Source organism: Lissotriton vulgaris, chromosome 3_1 (assembly GCF_964263255.1).
Source record: "Lissotriton vulgaris chromosome 3_1, aLisVul1.2, whole genome shotgun sequence".
Taxonomy (NCBI): Eukaryota; Metazoa; Chordata; class Amphibia; order Caudata; family Salamandridae; genus Lissotriton; species Lissotriton vulgaris.
The window spans coordinates 2,053,701,496-2,053,723,023 of NC_141689.1; the positions used below are offsets into that span (position 1 = coordinate 2,053,701,496).

At 44.7% G+C, this 21,528-nt stretch overlaps 1 protein-coding gene across 1 annotated transcript in view; it reads left to right on the top strand.

The window, feature by feature from the left end:
* Positions 1-21,528, top strand: part of FGL1 (fibrinogen like 1) — a 400,048-nt gene that overhangs the window by 52,389 nt on the left and 326,131 nt on the right. The window contains exon 2 of the mRNA XM_086962574.1: positions 18,460-18,534. Within this exon, the coding sequence (XP_086818700.1) occupies positions 18,469-18,534 (66 nt within the window). The 5' untranslated portion in view covers positions 18,460-18,468. The remainder of the gene's footprint in view (positions 1-18,459; positions 18,535-21,528) is intronic.

The following is a 21,528-nucleotide window of genomic DNA, read 5'->3' on the forward strand; positions in this document are numbered from 1 at the left end:
ATAGCATGATGTTGTCTGCATAAGCTGTGTATTTGATCTCAACATTTTTATGAATAAAGCCAGTATAAGAAGAACGACAATTTTTTTCTAATAACGGTTCTAAAGCAAGTACGAAAAGAAGTGGCGAAAGGGGACACCCCTGCCTAGTGCCCCTACGGACAGAAAAATAATCAGATTGCGAGCCATTAACCGAAATAGAAGTAGAAGGGGCAGAATAAAGCAGTTGAATGTAACGGATGATAGGAGGACTGAATCCATGCCATCTTAGTGCTTCAAACATAAAATCCCAATTAACTCGATCAAAAGCCTTCTCGGCATCCAATGCAATAGGGGAATCCATTTTAGAGGCAAGGTGTATAATATTAAGGAGAGTTCTCGAATTATCTGTAATAGATCTACCTTTAACAAATCCAGACTGATATATGTTTGTGAGATCAGGAATAATTTGGTTAATCCGTAAGGCTAAAATTTTTGCATATATTTTACAATCAGTATTAATAAGGGATATGGGCCAATAGTTTTTACATAGGGAGGGATCGCTATCTTTTTTGGGAATGAGACAGAGCATGGCTTGAGTAAAAGAGCCTTTTGATTCTCCCTTGGCAAGAAAAGAGTTAATCAAAGAAAGTAGATGTGGTACTAAAACAGTTTTAAATTGAAGATAAAACCGTATTGTAAATCCATCAGGGCCAGGCGTTTTGTCCTTGGGTAAAAGAGTAATGGCATTAAGTATTTCAGTCTCTGAAATAGGAGTGTCTAGGTAAGAGAGATCAACAGCATTGTTAAAGGATTTAGGGATGGATTAAAAGAAAGAATACATTTGTGCTGAAGAGGGGTTGGATTCTGGGGTGTAGAGAGTGGAGTAATATTTAACAAAGCAATCAAGGATTTTGGCGTCAGAAGACTGTGGTATACCCTGCGAATCAGCAATAGATATAATTTTAGTCTTTTGTTTTTTAATTTTGAGATAATTTGCAAGCGACTTACCTGCCTTATTACGTCCACCATACATTTTAGAGTTGAATTTAAGAAGATTATTGGAGGCAGAGTCCCATGAATGTTTGTTATAATGCATTTTGGCTTTAATAAGAGAAGACAGTGTATCAGGGGAAATAGTAGTGAAATAGAGATGTTCCAGATGCTTAATTTGTTTAAGAATTTGGGTGGAGTGAGCTATGGTTTTTTTCTTCTTACGAGATACAAAATCAATAATACAACCTTTAGCGGTGGCTTTAAAAGCATCCCATATAAAATGAAAGTCAGATGTGGAGTGAAGGTTAGTATGAAAAAATTCTGCCATGAACAACGAAAAATGCTCTACAAACAGAAGGTCTAGAAGGAGAGAATTATTAAAGTGCCAGTGCCTGTAAGTGGGAACAGGAGAGGGATAATCCATATCCAAAATAACGGGGGCATGGTCGGAAATAAGAATGGAACCTCACCTTCAAAAGAACGACGACCCACCACCACCAGCAACAGGTTGCCCGCAGAAGCTGGAACAAGATCACAGCCGACCAGCTCGCCACCTCCTTGAGCCAGCACCCTCCTGCCAGCTCAGCGAACCCCAGCCAGGCCGCAGACAACCTCACGAAGTGGATCAGCAACTGCGCGGACGAGCTCGCCCCACTGAGGACCCCGCCCAGCAGACCCGGCAGCAAGAAAGCCCCATGGTTCACCGACGAACTCAAGAGCTCCAAGAAGAACTGCCGAGCCCACGAGAAAGTCTGGAGAAGGGAACCAACACCGGACAACAGGACCACCTTCAAGCTTGCCACCCGGAAGCACCGCCAGCTGATCCGCGCCGCCAAGAAAACTGCATTCAAGGACCGGCTGGACAACAACGCACACAACTGCAAGGAACTCTTTAACATCGTGAAAGAGCTTTCCAACCCCAGCGCAGGAAACAACGACATCACCCCATCGCAAGACCTCTGCAACTCCCTCGCCTCATACTTCCACAACAAGATCGCGGACATACACAACAGCTTCAACAACCAACCAACGCACACCACGACCGAACCACCACCCCCCACCACCACCCTCCGCGCCTGGACTCCGATCAGCACCGAAGACACCGTCCGCACGATGAACTCCATCCACTCAGGATCTCCGACCGACCCCTGCCCCCACCACGTCTTCAACAAGGCCGACGCTGTCATCGCACCCCACCTGCGAGACATCATCAACACATCCTTCGACACCGCCACCTTCCCTGAGAGCTGGAAGCACGCCGAACTCAGCGCTCTACTCAAGAAACCCACAGCGGACCCCACCGAACTCAAGAATTACCGCCCCATCTCGCTCCTCCCGTTTCCAGCCAAAGTCATCGAGAAGACCGTCAACAAGCAGCTGGCCGCCTTCCTTGAGACGAATGGATCCCTCGACCCCTCACAGTCTGGCTTCCGAGCCAACCACAGCACCGAGACCGCCCTCATCGCCGCCACCGATGACATCCGAGCCCTGATGGGCAACGGAGAAACAGCGGCCCTCATCCTCCTAGACCTCTCCGCGGCATTCGACACTGTCTGCCACCGCACCCTAGTACAGCGCCTCAGCAACGTCGGAATCCAGGAGAAGGCTCTGGAATGGATCATCTCCTTCCTCGACGGAAGAACACAGAGAGTCCGCCTACCACCGTACAAGTCAGAGGCCACCGAAGTCATCTGCGGCGTCCCTCAAGGATCCTCGCTGAGCCCCACCCTCTTCAACGTCTACATGAGCCCCCTCGCGGCCATCGCACGCCAACACAACCTCAACATAATCTCCTACGCCGACGACACCCAGCTGATCCTCTCCCTGACCAACGACCCCGCCGCCGCCAGAGCCAATCTGCACGAAGGGATGAAAGAGGTAGCCGAGTGGATGACGACCAGCCGCCTGAAACTGAACTCAGACAAGACGGAGGTCCTCATCCTAGGCTCTTCGCCCTCCTGCTGGGACGACTCCTGGTGGCCTCCCGCCCTGGGCACCGCACCCAAACCAACAGACCACGCACGCAACCTGGGCTTCATCCTGGACTCCTCCCTCTCCATGACCAGGCAAGTCAACACCGTCTCCTCGGCGTGCTTCAACATCCTACGCATGCTACGGAAGATCTTCTGGTGGATCCCCACCGAGACCAGGAAGACCGTCACCCAGGCCCTCGTCACCAGTCGACTGGACTACGGCAACGCCCTCTACGCCGGTACCACCGCCAAGCTCCAGAAGAGACTCCAGCGGATCCAGAACGCCTCAGCCAGACTCATCCTCAACATCCCACGAACCAGCCACATCTCCGGACATCTCAGAGACCTGCATTGGCTCCCCGTCAACAAAAGAATCACCTTCCGCCTCCTCACCCACGCACACAAAGCCCTACACGACCAAGGCCCGAGCTACCTCAACAACCGAATCAACTTCTACGCTCCCAAACGCCACCTCCGCTCAGCCAACCACGCCCTCGCCGCCGTCCCCCGCATCCGAAGAGCGACTACAGGAGGAAGGTCCTTCTCCTACCTGGCCGCCAAGACCTGGAACTCCCTCCCGACCGACCTGCGCCTGACCCAAGACCACCTCTCCTTCAGGAAGAAGCTGAAGACCTGGCTGTTCGAGCAGTAACGGCACCCCCCCCACCCCCCAGCGCCTTGAGACCCTACGGGTAGGTAGGGCGCTCTATAAATGTCTTTGATTGATTGATTGAACCTATTTCTGAATTAGTCATAAACTGAAAAGCATGTTGGGTGAGAAACATTTAGTCAATGCGGGAATGTGAGGCATGAACTGGAGAAAAAAAGGAGAACTCAAGAGAGTCAGGGTTGGATAATCTCCATGAATCGATAAGGCCTTTGGAGGAGATTGACTCATGAAAGGACTTTTGCATTTTGTTAGGAATGTATTTGGTTTGTGATTTCCTGTCCAAAAAGGGATCCATTAGCTGATTACAATCACCCCCATAATTAAATCTTCAGTGTCATGAGAGGAGAGAAGCAAAGAAAAATCATTCCAAAATGTGTGGTTAACACCATTAGGGCCATAAACATTGCAAAAAGGAAGCTTAACATTGTTAACAGTACAATCCAAAAACAGCCATCTACCTTCAGTATCTTGTGACTCATGCAGCAATTGAACAGTCAATGATTTATGAAACAGAATAAGAACACCGTTTTTGTTATTAACAGCTGGGGAGTAGAAAACCGCTCCAACCCATTGTTTACACAATTGGGACAAATCCTGTAAAGATAAATGTGTTTCTTGCAATAAAGCAACTTGATATTTCAATCTCGCTAAATGAGAAAGGACACGCTTTTTTTAATAGGATTACGAAGTCCTTTAACATTCCAGGAGATTATTCTAAGACCATTCATTTAAATATAGATGGAAAGAATAAGCAAAGGATTGGAGAACCGAAGAGAAAAAAAAGGTATATAATGAATAAGAAAGCAGGAAAGAATGAATAAGAAGCTTATATGAGCTAAAGAGAAGAAAATAGAGAGAACAAAAACAAAATTCTATCTGTATATGCACCAGAAGAAGCAGAAAGTGATTGAGCAATAAGGGAGTTATCAGAGGGGGAGAGGAGGAGATGATAAAAAGGGCGAAAGGAAAGTCCAGGAATACAGAGAAGATAGAAAAGAAAGAGTAGAAAAAGAGCAAAGGGAAAGACATAGATAGGAGAGAAAGAGAAAGAGAGGGAAAAATTCCCTCAAAAAATGAGAGCAAAAAAAAGATGACAAAAAGCCAAATGGCTTCAGTCACAAAAGACATGCAATAAAAGACAATAGAGTCAGAGGTGGGCGGCGAAAATCAGACTACCGCACGAGCAGGAGACAAAAATAAGAAAAAAAGTCACAATAGTCATGATGAGGGAGAAGAAACAAAAGTAATAGATAGAAGAAAAAAACAAAGACTAATTGCGACTTAGAAGAACATGCGAAGGAGACTTACCAATGAGGAGGAAGGAATGGCAGCGGGCTGGGTTGGACAATACAAACATCAGGATAGCACGAAGAAGGGAATGACGCAGTACAGTTTCATAAAGGGAACCTATAACATGAAGAGATATTAAAAAGGATGTTATCACATAAGAAGAAATAAGAAGGACAACATATTAACAGAATAAAACAACAAATAAACTACATAAGAACTAAGGTTTGCTGAGTTCCATGGGATCATCTTTGTGGGTGTGGATGAATTTCCGAAGGTCAGCCGGATCATCAAAGCTGAAAGTGCGATCCTTATGGGTTACTTTGAAAAAACATGGGTGTTTGAGACCATATCGGGCATTCATTGAGCGAAGCGTAGGTCTCAAATCCAGGAATTCCTTCCATCGAGCAGCAGTTGCTTTGGAAACATCCTGAGTGAAAAACACCTTATATACAGACCATAGTAGTTGTTTATGTTGCTTGGCATTGTGAAGGATCGTCATGAGGTCTGAATATAAAAGAATATATGCAATGATCCCTCTGGGCTTTGAAGTGGAAGAAGAGTTCTTTGGACCTAGACGGTGAGCTCTTTGAATATTAACATCTAAATGCTTAGGATCACAAACTACTACAAAATCAAGGCCCCCCTGTTCTTAGGAAACTCATCACATCCTACAAATCCTCAAGACCCCTCCGCTCGGACACGGAAAACTTCATTGCTATCCCCAGATTCAAGAAAGCCCGCTCAGGAGGAAGACGTTTCTCAGTCCATACTGCACGTCTCTGGAACTCACTCCCCCGCGACCTGCGACTCGAACCACAATACCTTCGCTTCAGGAAGCGGCTCAAAACTCACCTTTTTCCGCAATGAACCATGCTCGTCCGTAACCCTGATCTTCTGTGCCCCCCTCCCCCCCTCTTTTTCTCCCTCTTTTTCTCCCCTGTCCCACTGAACTTAGGAGATAGGATCTTTTAGCGCTGGGATACCTCCAGGTGACTACGCGCTCTACAAAAATAAATAATAATAATAATAATAATAATAGGAATACCAGTAATAGGAAGGACTTGAGTTTTCAAAAATTGGATGACGTCTGATCCTTCAGGATTCTCCGGAATACCATAAATTCGAAGATTATTACGCTGGTTGCGATTTTCCAAATTTTCAGAGGTTTTCTTAAGTTGATCAACCTCCTTGATCAAACTGGCAACCTTAACAGCAACATCCTGTGCGTCACTAACCTTCTGTTCCACATCCGTTAGCCTCATATCTAGACTAGACCATTTATCGTCTAACCTCTGCTGAGTCGTGGCTGTGTCTGTCATAAAAGGGTGAATAAGACGTAATTCCTCCATAATGTTTTCCAATGTAACAGGGAGCGGAGATTTCGATGGAGATGGAGGGTCTTTTTTAAGACTCTTGCCAGTTGCAGGGTCTTTACGCAGATTAGAGGCATTGCTATGCACTTTAGAATTGTCCATATTGAATAAAGAAGCCCAAAGTAATAAGAAGTATGCGCCTGGAGCCAAAAATTCACAGGAAGAGCCAAAATTAACACCAATGAGACCTTTGCTAAGGGATCAGCAGTATAGCAAAGAGTAGGTGAAGGAAGAAGCAGCGGCCAATGATTAAACAGTCCAAACTTGAAAAATTGTGAAAGCAAAGTTCCAGTCAAGAAGTATACTAGGGATAGGCAGCCAGCGACATAATAAAAAGATGTTTAACATAGGTAAACCCACATCGTGAGGTCCAAATGGCAGTTAACAGCAATGCTTGTTATTTCCTGAAGCAAAATAAGAATGCAGCGGGAGTCTAGCACCAAAACTAGCAAGGTGGAAAAAAGAAAAAAAAAACGCCCTTAGTTTTCGAGCGCTGCTCGTCACATCGGAGCTCCCTAAGACGCGGCCATCTTAATTCGCCGGTCGCGCCCCTCTCGACAGGCTTCCCTTAGAAGTGCCAGAGCTATTCCTAAAACATGTGCTGTAACTGACTCTGACTGTAGCGGGGCTGTAAATGACTCTTACTTGAGCTGCCATTAGATAGATGGTGAGTGGACAGGGTGATGCCAGCAGAATCTGTCGTTAGTGAAAGGAGCCATTTGATGTGCCACAAATTCTTGTCTCTTTTCCTTATCTCTGTGAGGAGAGTTTACAAATAGCTGGGCGCAATCTGTCCTCACTTCTTTGTTTCTCTGTTGTGGGTACTTAACCTGAAGAATATCTTGTTCTGCACAGCATCCTTGCAGCCAGAGGCCAGGTTTGGAAGGTGGCACGGCCAGGACACATGAAAGGGGAACGACCTGTACTGGTTCCAAGGAAGTAGACCCGGAATACATATCCTCTGTCAGCAAGACCGGTGTAAAGATGGGAGCACAAGGCCCTCATTGTTATGGTCTTTTCAACTTGGGAGGGGGTACTCTGCCGAGTACTCGAGGGCTACTATAAAGACATGGGTTGGTTTTGCTTTGTCAGCCAGCTACCCAGAGGCATCAGAACATCCCCAGGAGTCTGATCTGAAGGAGGAATTACTGGACTGTTTTGGGTGCCAAGACATCCTACCCATGAGGAAAGGCAGCACCAACTCTGCAGGGGGAATGGGTCATGGAAGAAGCTGCTACAATTGACCCCGGCGTAAGGTCCGTCTGAAGCAGACACTCTAAGAAAGTGCAGTGCAGGACTCGTAGTACTGCTGGACAGTGCGACTAGGGGCTTTTCCTCCGTTGGAGCGCAGGAGTGGTGCCCCACTGAAAAATCCCCCAAAGTCCCAGAGATGAAAAAGAAAATGGTAATTTATTACCATTTTATTTTTCATGCTCTGTCCTGAAAAAAGTGTCAGGACGGGGGTGGGGTCACTGCTGAGTGACAGCAGCAGGGAAGAGGGTGAGCTGGCTATGCACTGTTTAAAGGGCCCATGTGATTTTGGTTGCCATCTTCTGACGGCCACTTTAAACATCTTTAAGCCAGCTGTCTTAAGACAGCTAGGTTAGAGCAAGCCAAAGCCTTCAGAGCGCCATGGAGGGCCTAGTGAGGTACCTCCCAACAATCCTAGCACTGCTCTCTTGCTGTTTAGAGCAATGTCAGAATTGGCTATGGGAGTTGCTACATCTAGTTCCTGCGAAAGAGGAGGTCTGAACTGGAGGACATCAGGTTCTTGCAAGATAAGTGTTTTAAAAAAAAATATATATATTTGTAGGCGCGTGCACCCCTGCACATCTCGTACATGCCGGCCACCACTGAGTGCGACCATTTTCATTTATTCCCATTGTAGCTACAAGTGTCCATGGGGTAAACCCCACTGAAGCTGGACTATGCACCTGGTCGTGGCTCGTGTGCCTCTCAAGGGGGATGTCTGACTGCATCACTGCCAAGTGTGTCATTGAGTGACCCCAGAAATGCTCTTGGAGCGTCATTGAGTGGCCCAAGAAGTGCTCTTGGGGCATCTCAAGGCACTGTGTGGTAAAGATAGCATCTGCCACAATAACAAATCATCATATGTGGGCTTGTGGACAGCGCGCTCAAGAAAAAGTGGCAAGTAATAACTGTAGGGTTGAAGGGAGCCTCGTGAATCACATACCCACCAGAGTGCCGGTGTGAGCTGTTATCTGCACTGCTGGCTGCTCGAAGCTCCTAAGAAGACTTCTGTGTGCTGCATGGAGACCCCCGTTACTGGTGAGACCTTCTGCCACTGGAGTGCCGAATGCAGCCCCATGCTGCTACTACAAACTTGTTTTTTGAAAAATGTCTTTATTGCCATTTTACATCGATTTTGGTCAGGTCCATTTTAAAGTATTATGAAATACAATTACATGGAAAATGAAACAACAATAGCAAATAGTAAGCACTCAAGTGCCAAACACGAACACATTAAGACTACCACAATGTTTGAGGAAAGTATGAGCTCTAGTTTGCCATTAATCAAACTTGCTATTTGTAAGGTAACTCGCCATGTACGATACCAGAGGGGTAGCACCGTCTCCACTATTTGGCTCCAGTAGGTGGTTAAAGAGTACCCCTGAAGCTAGTCTAGGTCAATCCCACCTGAGGTTCTCCTGTCTGCCTCCAAACTCACTGGTCTACCGGATGTAGTACGAGGTCTATTATATCAACTCAAATTAACACCTAGATGTGGAGGGAACTGGTATAGGTGGGGATCCATGGCTTTGTATTGCATTACAATTCTTGAAGGTGTAAGATAGGTCCCAAAGTATCCTCAAATAAGAGCAATTGATCTTGGATCTTATGAATGCACCTCTCATAGGTGGCCAAACAGTATACCTTAATGAACCACTCTTGATGTGTTGGTTATTCTGAGGAACACTAGTGTGCCACAATACATATCTTGGCCACAGTCAAGGCTGTCGATATCCATCTATGCCAATTGGAAATCATGTCATCGACACTTGTAAAATCATGTAATAGGGTCAGTTTGGCAGTGTCCAAAGGGTATAGAGCTTGTGTTGTGGAGTGTTTTCCAGACTGAGCCCATGAATGATGTCAGGGCATGGCAGGACCATAGCATATGGTAGAAATGACAACCATCAGCATTACAATGCCAGCAGATTTCATTCAGAATCATTCTCCCTATGTTGTATATGTGGGGACTAATATCAATTATGTAGTATCTTGAAATACAAATATTTAAATTGTGCTTCTTGAAGTGCGAGGTCATGATAATCCATGATCTCCTTCCAGTCTCTTTCCAAGAAGGCAATAACCTATCTGCCAGTAGGATTTAGATGATGGTCGCATATTAGAAGTATGGATTATCTCAATAAGGATCCTGTATAGGTTTGATACAAAACCCAAGAAAGTCCCCATTTTCTGAGATATCCCAATATGGGTGATTATGGATGGTGCGGAGGGTCAAGTCCAAGTCTACCGGGTAGGCAATGTATTAGCTTCCAATACCACCAGTGTTGTGATTGGGGTAATGAAAACTCTGATTGAAGCATTGTGAAAGTACAGAAAGTGTCCCCACTAAGGAGATCTCCACTCGTCATGAACCCCCTAGTTTCCCATGCAGGCCATCTAACCAGCTTATGGCCTATGCATACGCCTTCATTAGACCACAGTGGCGCCTCTTTATGAACTACGTTATCTATACCCATCAGCCAGTGTGCAGCTTTCCATGTCATCCACATCACTCAAAGCTTGTGTGGGCGTGTGTGTTGGTGGGGGGGGGGGGGGGTTATAAGCAGACCAGGATATTGTGGTTACATATAGGAGACCAATGCCTGTCAGAGCTTCAACATATGTTCCTATAGCAGCCAATGAGGTGGATTACCAGCAGGTGCCAAAAAGCTGGCTTACTGTAAGAGGTGGTGGGCGAGGTAGTACATATGTATATCGTGAAGCCGCATGTCTCCAGCATTGGTGTTCTCATGTAACATCGCTGGTTTAAGATGCAGTCTCCTGCCTACCCATGTAAACAGCTTGATGCGTTTATTTATAGTGCAGAGTATGTGTAGAGGGATTGTGAGAGGCAATATGCCGAAAACATAATCGAATCGAGGAGCCATTACAATTGTGATCATCTGGATTCTACCTCAAAAAGAAACTTGTAAAGTAGACAGCATGTGAATATTAGGCTCATGCTGGGCATCAGGGGTTGAAATTGACAAGGAACATACCATCGAGGCCCTTGTTAATGAGAACACCCAAGTATTTTAATCCCAAGGTCTTCCACTTGATGCCGTAGGAATCGAGTGTGGGTCCCCGACATGGACTGTCAATGACAGTGCCTCGCTGTTCGACCAATTAATCTTATAACCAGAGAAAATGGAGAAGACGCCAATCAAGGAAATAAGATGGGAGATAGAGGATTCTGGGTTGCCCAAAGTCAGCAATATTTTGTCTACGTACAGTTGAATTTTATAGTTGCTGCGGGAGTATCAATGCCCTCTATGAGAGTCAAGTGACGAATAGCAGCTGTCAAGGGTTTTAGGGCTAGCAAGAACAGTATGAGAGATATGAGGCATTCTTGCAGGGCCTGGCAATGTATTGGAAATGTTTGTGAGGCATGACATCCACAATCAATTTGCACAGGTGGGTTAGTGTAGAGCCACCAAACCTTTTGCAGAACGGTTGGTTCTATGCCTGCCCTGCTCATTGTGCAAAATAAGTAACCCCATTCGACGTGATCAGAGTTTTTTCTGCATCCAATGAAAGCAGGAGTTTTTTGTCAGGTCATTGCACACATCCCAACAATGTTTTCCAGGAGGCGCATATGGCTACGGGAGTGACTTCCAGGAACAAAGCCTGCCTGTGTATCATGGATCAGACTCGAGATAACCCATTGCAACTGGGTCGTTAAGACTTTTGCAAGTATCTTCATGTCCCTGTTAATGAGTGAAATCAGATGGTAGCTTGCACAACTTCGGTGCTTGTTTGGCTTCAAATTAAGACTAATAACTTCCTTATTAAACTATAGTCTCAACTTGTTAGTTGACTCCAGTTCTTTAAACATCATATTGAGTAGGGGTACCATCAACTCCTGATTAATCTTATAAAATTCACCTGGGAACCTGGCCTGTCATGGGGCTTTATAATTGGAAAAGGCTGTGCTGCTACTGCTCGAATAGCCAGGTCTTGAGTAGTCTTACGAAGGCTAGCAGGTCCTGGGTCTGCCGTAGGAGGATGGGGAGGGTGTTCCAGGTCTTGGTGGCGAGGTGGGAGAACGATCTGCCACCGAAGTTCGCTCATCGGATGCGGGAGACGGTGGCGAGGGCGAGGTCGGCGGAGCGAAGCTGGCGGTTGTAGATGTAGAAGGTGAGTCGTCTGTTGAAGTATGCTGGTCCGGTGTTGTGGAGTGCCTTGTGTGCATGGGTGAGGAGCTTGAAGGTGATCCGCTTGTTGACGGGGAGCCAGTGCAGGTATCTCAGGTGGGGAGTGATGTGGCTGCGGCGAGGGATGTCGAGGATCAGGCGTGCAGAGGCGTTCTGAATACGTTGTAGTCGCATCAGGAGTTTGTCCGAGGTTCCTGCGTAAAGGACGTTTCCGTAGTCCAACCTGCTGCTGATGAGGGCCTGGGTGACCGTTCTTCTTGTTTTGGTGGGGATCCACCTGTAGATCTTGCGGAGCATGCGGAGGTTGTTGGAGCAGGAGGACGAAACGGCGTTGACCTGCTTTGTCATGGAGAGAGTAGAGTCGAGGATGAACCCCAGGTTGCGTGAGTGGTCGGTGGGTGTTGGTGCTGTTCTGAAGACGAGGGTTCCTCTGAGGGTGGTGTTGGGATCGGTGTGGATCTGGAATTGCAGGTGTTCGGTGGTGATAACGGTGTCGTCGGTCGGGACTCTGAAAGTGTTCCTGTGGACGATGGCGATTCTCCTCCTGTTCCATTGGTGCAGTCCCTGCGGGTGAACTTGCAGCCGTCCGGGATGGCTATGGCGATGTCGGGTGCCGAGGAGGGGTTCATCCAGGTCTCCCTCAGGAAGGTGATGTCTGGGGAGGTTGAGCCGAGTAGGTCCCAGAGTTCAACGGCTTGTTAGCGGGCAGAGCGGGTGTTGAAAGAATGCATCTGAGGTGGTTGCGTTCTTTCACGGTGGGTGGGTTGGCAGATCGGATGCTGGTGAAGCTGCAGTTCCGGCAGGAGTGCGCTTCGGGGCAGCCAGGAGGGAGGTGTGTGATCGTCCAGAGTGAGTGGAGGGTGCTGGCATCGTAGCCGAGATGGGGGTCATGGCGTTCGAGGGGGCCAGGTGTTCTGGCGCTGGGCATGGTCCAGGCGCGGACGGGCGCAGACGGGCTTGCCTTAGGCGCGCCTTCTGTGTGCCAGCGGCGCGGCCACGTAGAGGTCGCCATAAGAAGGGGAGGTGGGATCGAGGAGCAACTGGGAAGGGGGAGTGGACAAATGGGCGAGTGGGGGGCTAGACCTCAGTGGACGCAGTGGTGGGAGAAAACGGGGGAGGAACGGTGAAAGATACAGAAGGCAAAAAAAGGGCACAGGGCACAGAAATAATACAAGAGGGAAAAGGAGGAATGAAAACGAAACAAGTAAACCATTAAAACAAAAAGCCAAACAAATGCAACAAAAGCAAACCTACGGCCTACCACTGGCCACCAGGGTCAAGGCGCAGGTGGTAGCCTGCGGGTGGAGGAGGGCCTCAAACTCTACTCAGCAGCTGCAGCGGGGGCCCACGGCATGGTCACACAGGTGGTGCTGTGCGGCGTGGGGACCTACCTGCCTAAAAAAGGGTCAAGGGTCGCTCTCCTCACCGCAGAGCGGTCGCCATAAGAGGGAGTGGGAGGGAGGAGCAGCTGGGAGGAGGGAGTGGACGAATGGGCAAACTAGGAGGGCGGGGACGCAACGGCGGGAGAAAACGGGGGAGGAATGGCGAAGGATACATAAGCCAAAAAAAGGGCACAGGGGACAGAAATAATACAAGAAGGAAAAGGAGGAATGAAAACAAAACTAATAAACAATTTAAACAAAAAGCAATACAAACGCAACAAAAGCAAACCTAAGACCTACTCCTGGCCACCATGAGGTGCTGGTGTTAGCCTGCGGGTGGAGGAGGGACACAAACTCTACTCAGCAGCGGCAGCTGGGGCTCAAGGACACGGTCACACAGGTGGTGCTGTGCAGCGTGGGGAGCGACCTGCCTAAAAAAGGGTCAAGGGTCAAAATAATTTTACTTTCTTGTAAGTAAAAAAAAAAAGTCCCTGTCTTTCCCTTGGTATTTCTTTGGTATCCTGTACATGGTGAAATGTTCTTTGTATCACATTAATAGTCCGTAGCTCATTTGCTGTAACGGTATTTCAGTACACAGACCAATGCTTGCCACGTTAAGAGCTTCCTGCACATAAACAATGAATGTTGTGTTTTCTCTAGTTGTTAAATACTAAAGATGTTCTGGAAACATTGGAAATAAATGCATTTACATACAAACACGATCCCAATGGGTGGCAGAGTAGAACAAGTAAAGAGACAGATTACTTCTAAAATAACAATAATAATTTTCTTAATACTATGTACCTGCTTAATAACGGGAGAACTATTTTAAAAACAACGAAAGCTGCCCTGCTTTCTACAGAAGAAAAGAATTTACTAAGAATGAGAACATTTGAAATATATAAGACAAACCTGCTGAAAGGTAAAAGGTACTTTTACAAATCTCCTTTATTTCGAGATCTTTCAGCAGCAAAAATGAGAACACTTCAATTACTTAATCAGCCTCTCTCATTGGAAAGTGAAGGAATCTAAAGCTGTCTTGTCCGCGAGCCAGCCCACCAGAGATAGAGATATCTGAGAGCGAGGTTAGCACTGGTTCTGTACACATGTTCTCGTTACAGACAGATGTTAAACGGATAAGGCGCACTGATGTCTTGATTGTGACTACAATGTCCTATGTTTTAGCTTTAGGGCTATGAATCTCCAGGGTAGACAGTGACCGGCTAGAAGCCAAAGAAAATACAGCATTTTGGTAGTGTACAGCAGCCTGACCAGCTGACTCAGAATACGGCTGAGAGTATATTCAATGCCATCAACAAAGAGAGGCATTTTTATGTCATTCTGGCAAATTACCTCAACTTTTCTAAGCATTGCGATAGGACAATATGGGGGCCAGGTTCAAAAGGAATGCTTGAAACATAGATCCTACATTACTACATACAAATTGTAGCTAAGGCATCACCTGGGCTATATTGTACACTGATGAAACCACATGTTAAGAAGGATTAAGGTAGAAAGAAGGCAGATGTGATATCATTAATAAGACTTACTTTGACGAGGTGTACTTGAAACACAATGGAAATGTGAGTGCTCAGGAGATAAATAAAGTAGTAATTCACCAATGGAAGGGTGGAATAGTATGGGACTTCTTTTGTTGGTCTTAGTTAGAATCCAGAAGGCCCATTAGCATCTTCTTCCACAAATACCACTAGTTTGGACCTCGTTTAAGAAATAGGTGAAGAAACATTTCACCACAGTCAGAGTCAATATGAATGAGTGCTTCTTTACCTTAATTTAACCAAATAAAAATCACTAGAACATTCATAATGAAAGGAGTATACACAGTATAAACAATGCCGCTCTGCACCCGGCAAATAATGTCACTTTAAAAGTAGCTTACAACGCACATGCACGGAAGGATTTACGGTTTTTCTGATATCCACATTTCACAACAATTATCTTAATATGTACTTTTAGGTAGCAAACATACAATCATCTAAATAAATCATAAAATTATTATTTTATTTACACATCAGTTTGCAGAAAATACACTGCTTCATAGGAGAACTGTTTCTAAACATGCTTGGTTTATTTCACAAAGATTTGAGGGGGGCACAGGAAAGGTGCTGTGTGTGGCAAGATTGTCCACACAGTCACAATGGTAATGCAGAGAGAGCAAAGACTTAAACAAATGTAGTGATGAGGCATCTTTATTAATCACCAGATTTTCCCTTCAACTGTCCCAACTGGCCACTATTGCAGATTACCTTTAATCTCCTAACATTCTACCTACATCCGTCTTCTCCAAGGTTCTCGTGCCAGATGTTTCTGAACAAAGATCAAACCAAAAGCTGCAGAAAATAAACAGACAAAACATTGAAACACTCAATCTCCCATAAAAAAATCTGAACCGAACAATCATGGATGTACTGCAAATTTAGTTTAAAGTTTTAACATATTGTTGAAACACTGCTGTGATGTGGTGATGTCACCTTACAAGTGCATTGTTTCTCCATTTGAAATTGGTATGCCACAGCACCCTAAATAGCAAAAGACCTTGTTAATGTGAGCTAACTTTCTAAATACATGCATGTTTAACATAGCGTTTTCAGATTCCGAATGAGCGCTAAAGGTCAGTTGTACATAGACTTCGGTTTGCGATTTCCTAAAGCAAATGTTTGCGATTCGCTGTTAGGAAAACGCAAACTGCGATTCCCAATGGATCTCAAGGGACCTGCCTCATTAATATTCATGAGGCAGGTCGCAATTTGCAACCCATTTGGAATGGCCGTCACTCAAAGGGATGGTGGCCTGCTGGAGTCAGCATGTCTGTAACTGCTTTTTAAATAAAGCAGAATTGTGTTTGGAAATCCAGCCCGTTTTCCTTAAACAAGAAAAAGGGGATGCATTTAAAAACAAGCACTGGCGTTGCCAATAGGTCTCGTAGTAGGAAAGTTGGAGCTATTGGTTTTGTAAATGACAAAGCCCTTTATGTTTTTAAAATGAAAACAAAAATAAAAGGCATTGTTATTTGCAATTGTAATAGCTCCAACTTTCCTACTGCGAGACCTATTGGCAACGCCAGTGCTTGTTATCCTTTGGGTGCCCAACCCCTGTATTTTTCAGACAGTTTTATGTAACACAAACTGAGCCCAAAGATATCGGAGCGCTTTACATGAACACAAGATTACATTACACAAGGACAGCAGATGTCTTTTTTTGTTTAGACAAAAGATTACATGATTTGCCCAGAATCACGGGATGTTAAGCCGATGCAGACGTGAAGCTGCTTCCCCAGTTCCAAAGTTGGCAGCTATGGCCATTAGGCCACATCTCCTCTACTTGAGATACATGTGTGCCAAAGTGGATTCGGGATTTATGGCTGGATTCCTCTGTCTAGAATCAAAATGTCCTGTTGGAATTGCACCAATGTTTCTTACTGTCCTGATGAGTGCACAAGAGGGCCCAAAACCGAGAGCAAGTTTAGAAAACAAGGGAGGTGTTAGTTTAAGGTTTTGTGTCCCTCATTTGAGACTGAGTTTTTGAATATTTTACTTTGAGATAATTTTTAATGTTCGAGACTGAACTGTTTTAAATATATCAAACATTTCTGAAGTCACGTTTTGTTCTGCTTACTCTGTCTGGATCAGATAATCTGGGACTTTAGTGCAAAGACATTAGATAGTCTGGTTTTGCAATTACAATGGCCATATTGATCCCAGAAGTGCGAATCAATAGCCTAATTATACATTTATGAGAAAAGCCCCGAAGTCTTAACCTGCACAGCTTAATGTTACAAGTCTGTGGTTTACCTTGCCTTAATTCATATATTATGGTAATGTTCCCCTCGTTCTTTTTTTGCTAAACTTATGACTCTAGGTATTTGGCATTGTGAGAGAAGTTTAAGGCCATGCGATATTCGCCCTGAGGAACTGTTTTTACATATTAATCCGATAACCAGTTTTTACCCTGTGTTACCCTGACAGCAAACCACTGTGGGGAGATTTAGTCTATCACAGGGTGCTATTGGTGAACACATTTGTGATGCCACCTTCTTTTAGCCATTGTGAAGGCAGTCAGATGGCACACCCTGGCAGGGAAATGGTTGAATGAACGGTAACTGTGCAGATGCTGTATACCGGTTGCTGTGTTAGATCAGAAAACCTTGCTAAAGCCCTAAGATCAGAATGAAAGCAGGAAAAGGAAACAATAATGGCCTGATTTGTCTGTGTATTGCCAGTTGCAGGCCATAGTTTATCTTCAGTGCTCACTGAATCGTATGCGAATTTTGAGGAAGTTGGTAGCTCTAGTGCTGTTTTAGAGCTGCCTTCTCGCTCCCAAGGTAAAGAAGCACAGATCATACCTCTGTATGGAATGTGGTGCCATTCGTTATTTGGAGCACCAGAACACATGCAACAGGAGATCGGTCTTTACCACTGCATTCGTACGGCATGAATGTGACGTTAGAAAATAGTCTGCCCTCAGAAGACCAGATAAACAGGCATAGGGGAGGAGAAGCCGCAGAGCGCACGCTGGGCGAAGCCCTTTGATGTGCTGTGAGCGGCCGGGAAACTGAAAGTACGGCCGGCCTGCGGCCGGCCATGAATATTTAGGGGAGGAGAAGCCCTTGAAAGTAGGTCGTGAATGCGTGTGCTTGTTTGGTCACGTAATTCACGTGAACTTCAAGCTTACCGCAGCAGAAAGCCCTTGGTTTGACGAGGATTTTGGCTACTTGAATTCTCGCTCCCTCAATGCGCTTGCCCGCATTGTAGGTCACGAGACCTAAAAAGAAAAATGAAAAGTTTCCTTTTCATTTTTTAGGAGCAGGCATTAAAAAATGTTAGTTCCCATATTCACAAAGGGTAAGGAAGGAGTCCCTTGGAGACCCCTTCCCATTTGCGAATGGGTTATCACCAACTTGAAGTTGGTGGTACCTACGAATGTTTTGCAACTGCATTCCCGGTAGAAAAATATTCTTACATACCAGTGCGACTCGCTATTAGGAAGTGATTCCCTTGGCACACCCCTTCCAAATAGCGACTCACAAACCAAATTTGCAATTCAATAATAGCTTATTGAATCGCAAATAGGGCTTTGTACATTAAAAAATGCTTTTTCAGGTCACAAATGGCTTGATTCTGTGAATTTGTCCGTTTGCAAGCTGAAAAAAGCTTTGCATATCAGGCTCTAAGTGAGAGCGTGACAGTGAAAAACCACGTTACCAATACCCTACATATTTTTTACTACTTCTTTTTGTTAATTGCAATAGTTGATCTGGTCGTTTTTAATTATGTTGCTAAATTGTATTTGTGTTTAATATTTTTAGCTGCCAATATAGTATGTGGGTTTTGATTAACTAAACTAAATTAAGTATATTTTTTTCATTTTTTCCAGAACATCATAATGAAGATTGTAACTTTGTTCACATTTATCCTTTTGTCTGTATTGTTTATGGGCCTTGGTAGCTTGGTAAGTAATTTATTTAATTATGACTATGGGTGTGTTTTTGTGTATGTGTGGCTGTGTGTGTTACTGTGTGTTTGTAATTATGAGTTGGCACCTAGAGACTGAAATAATTATCACATCCTATAAAAGCGGACACTAAAGACTTCTGTATTTATCAGGTGCTATAATTATCACCTATCAAGAGGTTTGGGCAATCACACGCAGGTTTTGAAGCTTACTGTATTAAAATACTAGACATTTTCCCCTCGGTAAATATTGGCAGGTTTGGCCTGCCAATATCCATCACAAACCTTATAATTCCAATATGTGCTGTAACAGCTGTTACCCCACATATTGGAATTCATTGTCCACTTGTAATGAGGGCCAATGTGAGAAATTTATATCTGAGATAAAGTATTCCATCCTTTATGTTAAAATGACATTGCAAGACACAGAAGACTTGGAGCCTCATTTATGGTAATTTGGCATAGGCCAGCTCAGCAAGAATCCTTGCTGCATTGCCCTACGCCTAAGTGAAAGAGCCGGAATGCACTGTACTTAAACCGTATTTAAGCAATACGGTGCATTGCTGTCCTTTTTGCCTGCGATGGCGTCATTTTGGCAGCCTAGCGCCAATGTAGGTGTTCTTGCATCATGCTGCAAGAGTGCTTCCGTTGCATGCAGGATTGTTTGTGTCCAGGAAGTGGCACCTTTCTGCACAAAAACAATCCTAAGAGGTGTTTTCCTCTTTCTATGTGTGCTGCAGAATGCAGACCAAGGCGACGCAGAGATCTGCTCTGCGCTGCCTTACTCATGCTTTATGAGGCCACTCAAAGCCACGTAGAATGGCTTTGCGTGGCTTCATAAACCTTTATGAGAGCCGTACGTCATGCATATACCACTTAACATGGTGCAAAAGTGACGCAGGGCTCCCATAAATAAGCCCCTTCATTTATAAGGACACAGAACTCCAAGGGGACTTTAAACAGCCTTTCAATGTAGGTCACTGGGATCTGTTTTGTGAAAATGAACACCACAATATGCAGTTTGTATTTTTATTTACAACAGATATGATAAAGATTTAAATGTAAGTCATTTACAAACAAAGCACGGATTAGAATGTGTGATAACATGCAGGTAGATTACTTCCTTCCTTGTTGTGAACTGCAGCAGCACAATAAATAAACATGCAGTCATAAATAGCTTCTGATTCGCAAAAAGAGATGAAATTCGAAAAAGAAAGATGTTCAGAAGAAATAGAGTTATAAAGTGATTTCCTTATGTATTTGTTTAAATAGCAGTTGTAGTTATGCTGCATGAATGAGCTTGACATCAATTTTTAGTACTGCAATCTTTGAATTCTGGGTATTGTGGTTGTGTTCCTAACTTTAGATTACGATAAATCTATAATTGAAAAAGTTTTAAAATATACAATAAATATCTTCAGATGTATACAATAAATACAGATTAAAGGTGCCTGATCCACGGATGCAAGAATGCTGGTGAATGTTGAACAGCGTAAATGATGTTAAATAGCTATTCATAACACCAAAAAGTGTAATAAAGGGCCAATTTATTGAATGATAAAAACAACACTCAGAATTTATACAAAACCGTAACAACTAACTTGATCTTCTCACACTCACGCGCCTTGGGTGTAGTGTCTCACCAGGAACCGCCATACAAGGATAAGAGCATCCTACCTTGCGCCCTGACAACCATTAGTATATCCACATAGAACAAGGCTCTTATATGACTTCCTTTACGAGAGTGGGGCTAGATTCTGGGAAACAGGACACAAAAATAGAGGACCATTCTTCAGCAATATGCAAACCGCAACATTCACTGGTCCCACATTCAAAGTCGGAAATAATCAAAAAAGCCAGCCAGCCCCAAATCTAATCAGAAGAAATAGCAAGCAACTTTGTGTAGTTTTCAGAGAGTCTCACTGATCATCCCTATCAAAAAGTGATACCTCCTGCACGACCCTCCACCCTGAGGGATTTCAGATATTTACCAGATGTATCCATTTGGGAAGAAGAAGCACCACTTTCTGTACCACCTCAGGTGCGTAGGGAAATTAATGAACGATTACATTCGAAATGACAATAACTTTTTTGTAAGGTTCGCAGCGTCTGTCTCTTATCAACATATTCAAACTGAGATCCAGAAATCAAATAACGTGTGTCCCTTGTAGAAAACGTTCTTCTTCAGCACTAGTGCCATCAGTAATGCCTCACATCAGCCTTTCTCTTGAAACACAGACATTACTGTGCCCACTGCTTTGCAGTCTATCCTGCTTCCCAGTGGGAAAAATCCCCGCCTTTTCCAGAAGAAGTGGTGTGTCACTCATTTCAGGAAGGACCTCTTATTTCAAAATCTCTCAGTCTCATCTAGATTGTCCATAGGCTCTTCCATTGCTGGCCAGCTCAAGATTCTCATGTTGTGTAAACACCTATCGTTATCCAGGTGCTCAATCTTCACCTTTAAGCTCGCAAATCAGGGAAGTACACAAGGCTGGAAGTCTGGAGCTCTCTCAATATACCGTCATGAAAAGATAGTGGAGAGTATTGGATATCACCCTGAGCATCCGTGAAACATCAGGAAATAGTGAACAGAATGATAGGGGTATGGAGATTGTGGAGGGCTTGTAAGTGGTGTCTGGGGCACAGGGGGATGAGATAATGCTTCCAGGTCCAATGAGCTAAAATGCCCACTCAGAGCAAGGCATTGAGAAAAGGTGGACACTTACTGGGAAATATAAAAAGAAGCAGTAGTGGTCATTTGCCTGGCAACTGCTCAGTTATATGTTCCTTGATTGTAGTTTGACCACTGTGTCCTCTTTACTGCACCTTTGCTTACTGAGCTTACTGACTCCTCTACAGTGCTGATCGAACTGGCTGCTGGTCTCCAGTCTTGACATCTGTAAAGATCTCAAGATGCAAGTAAAATATCTTCAAGTTGCATTATTTCAATAGTCAACAGGACAAAGAACTACATGGTCCGACTATCAAACGA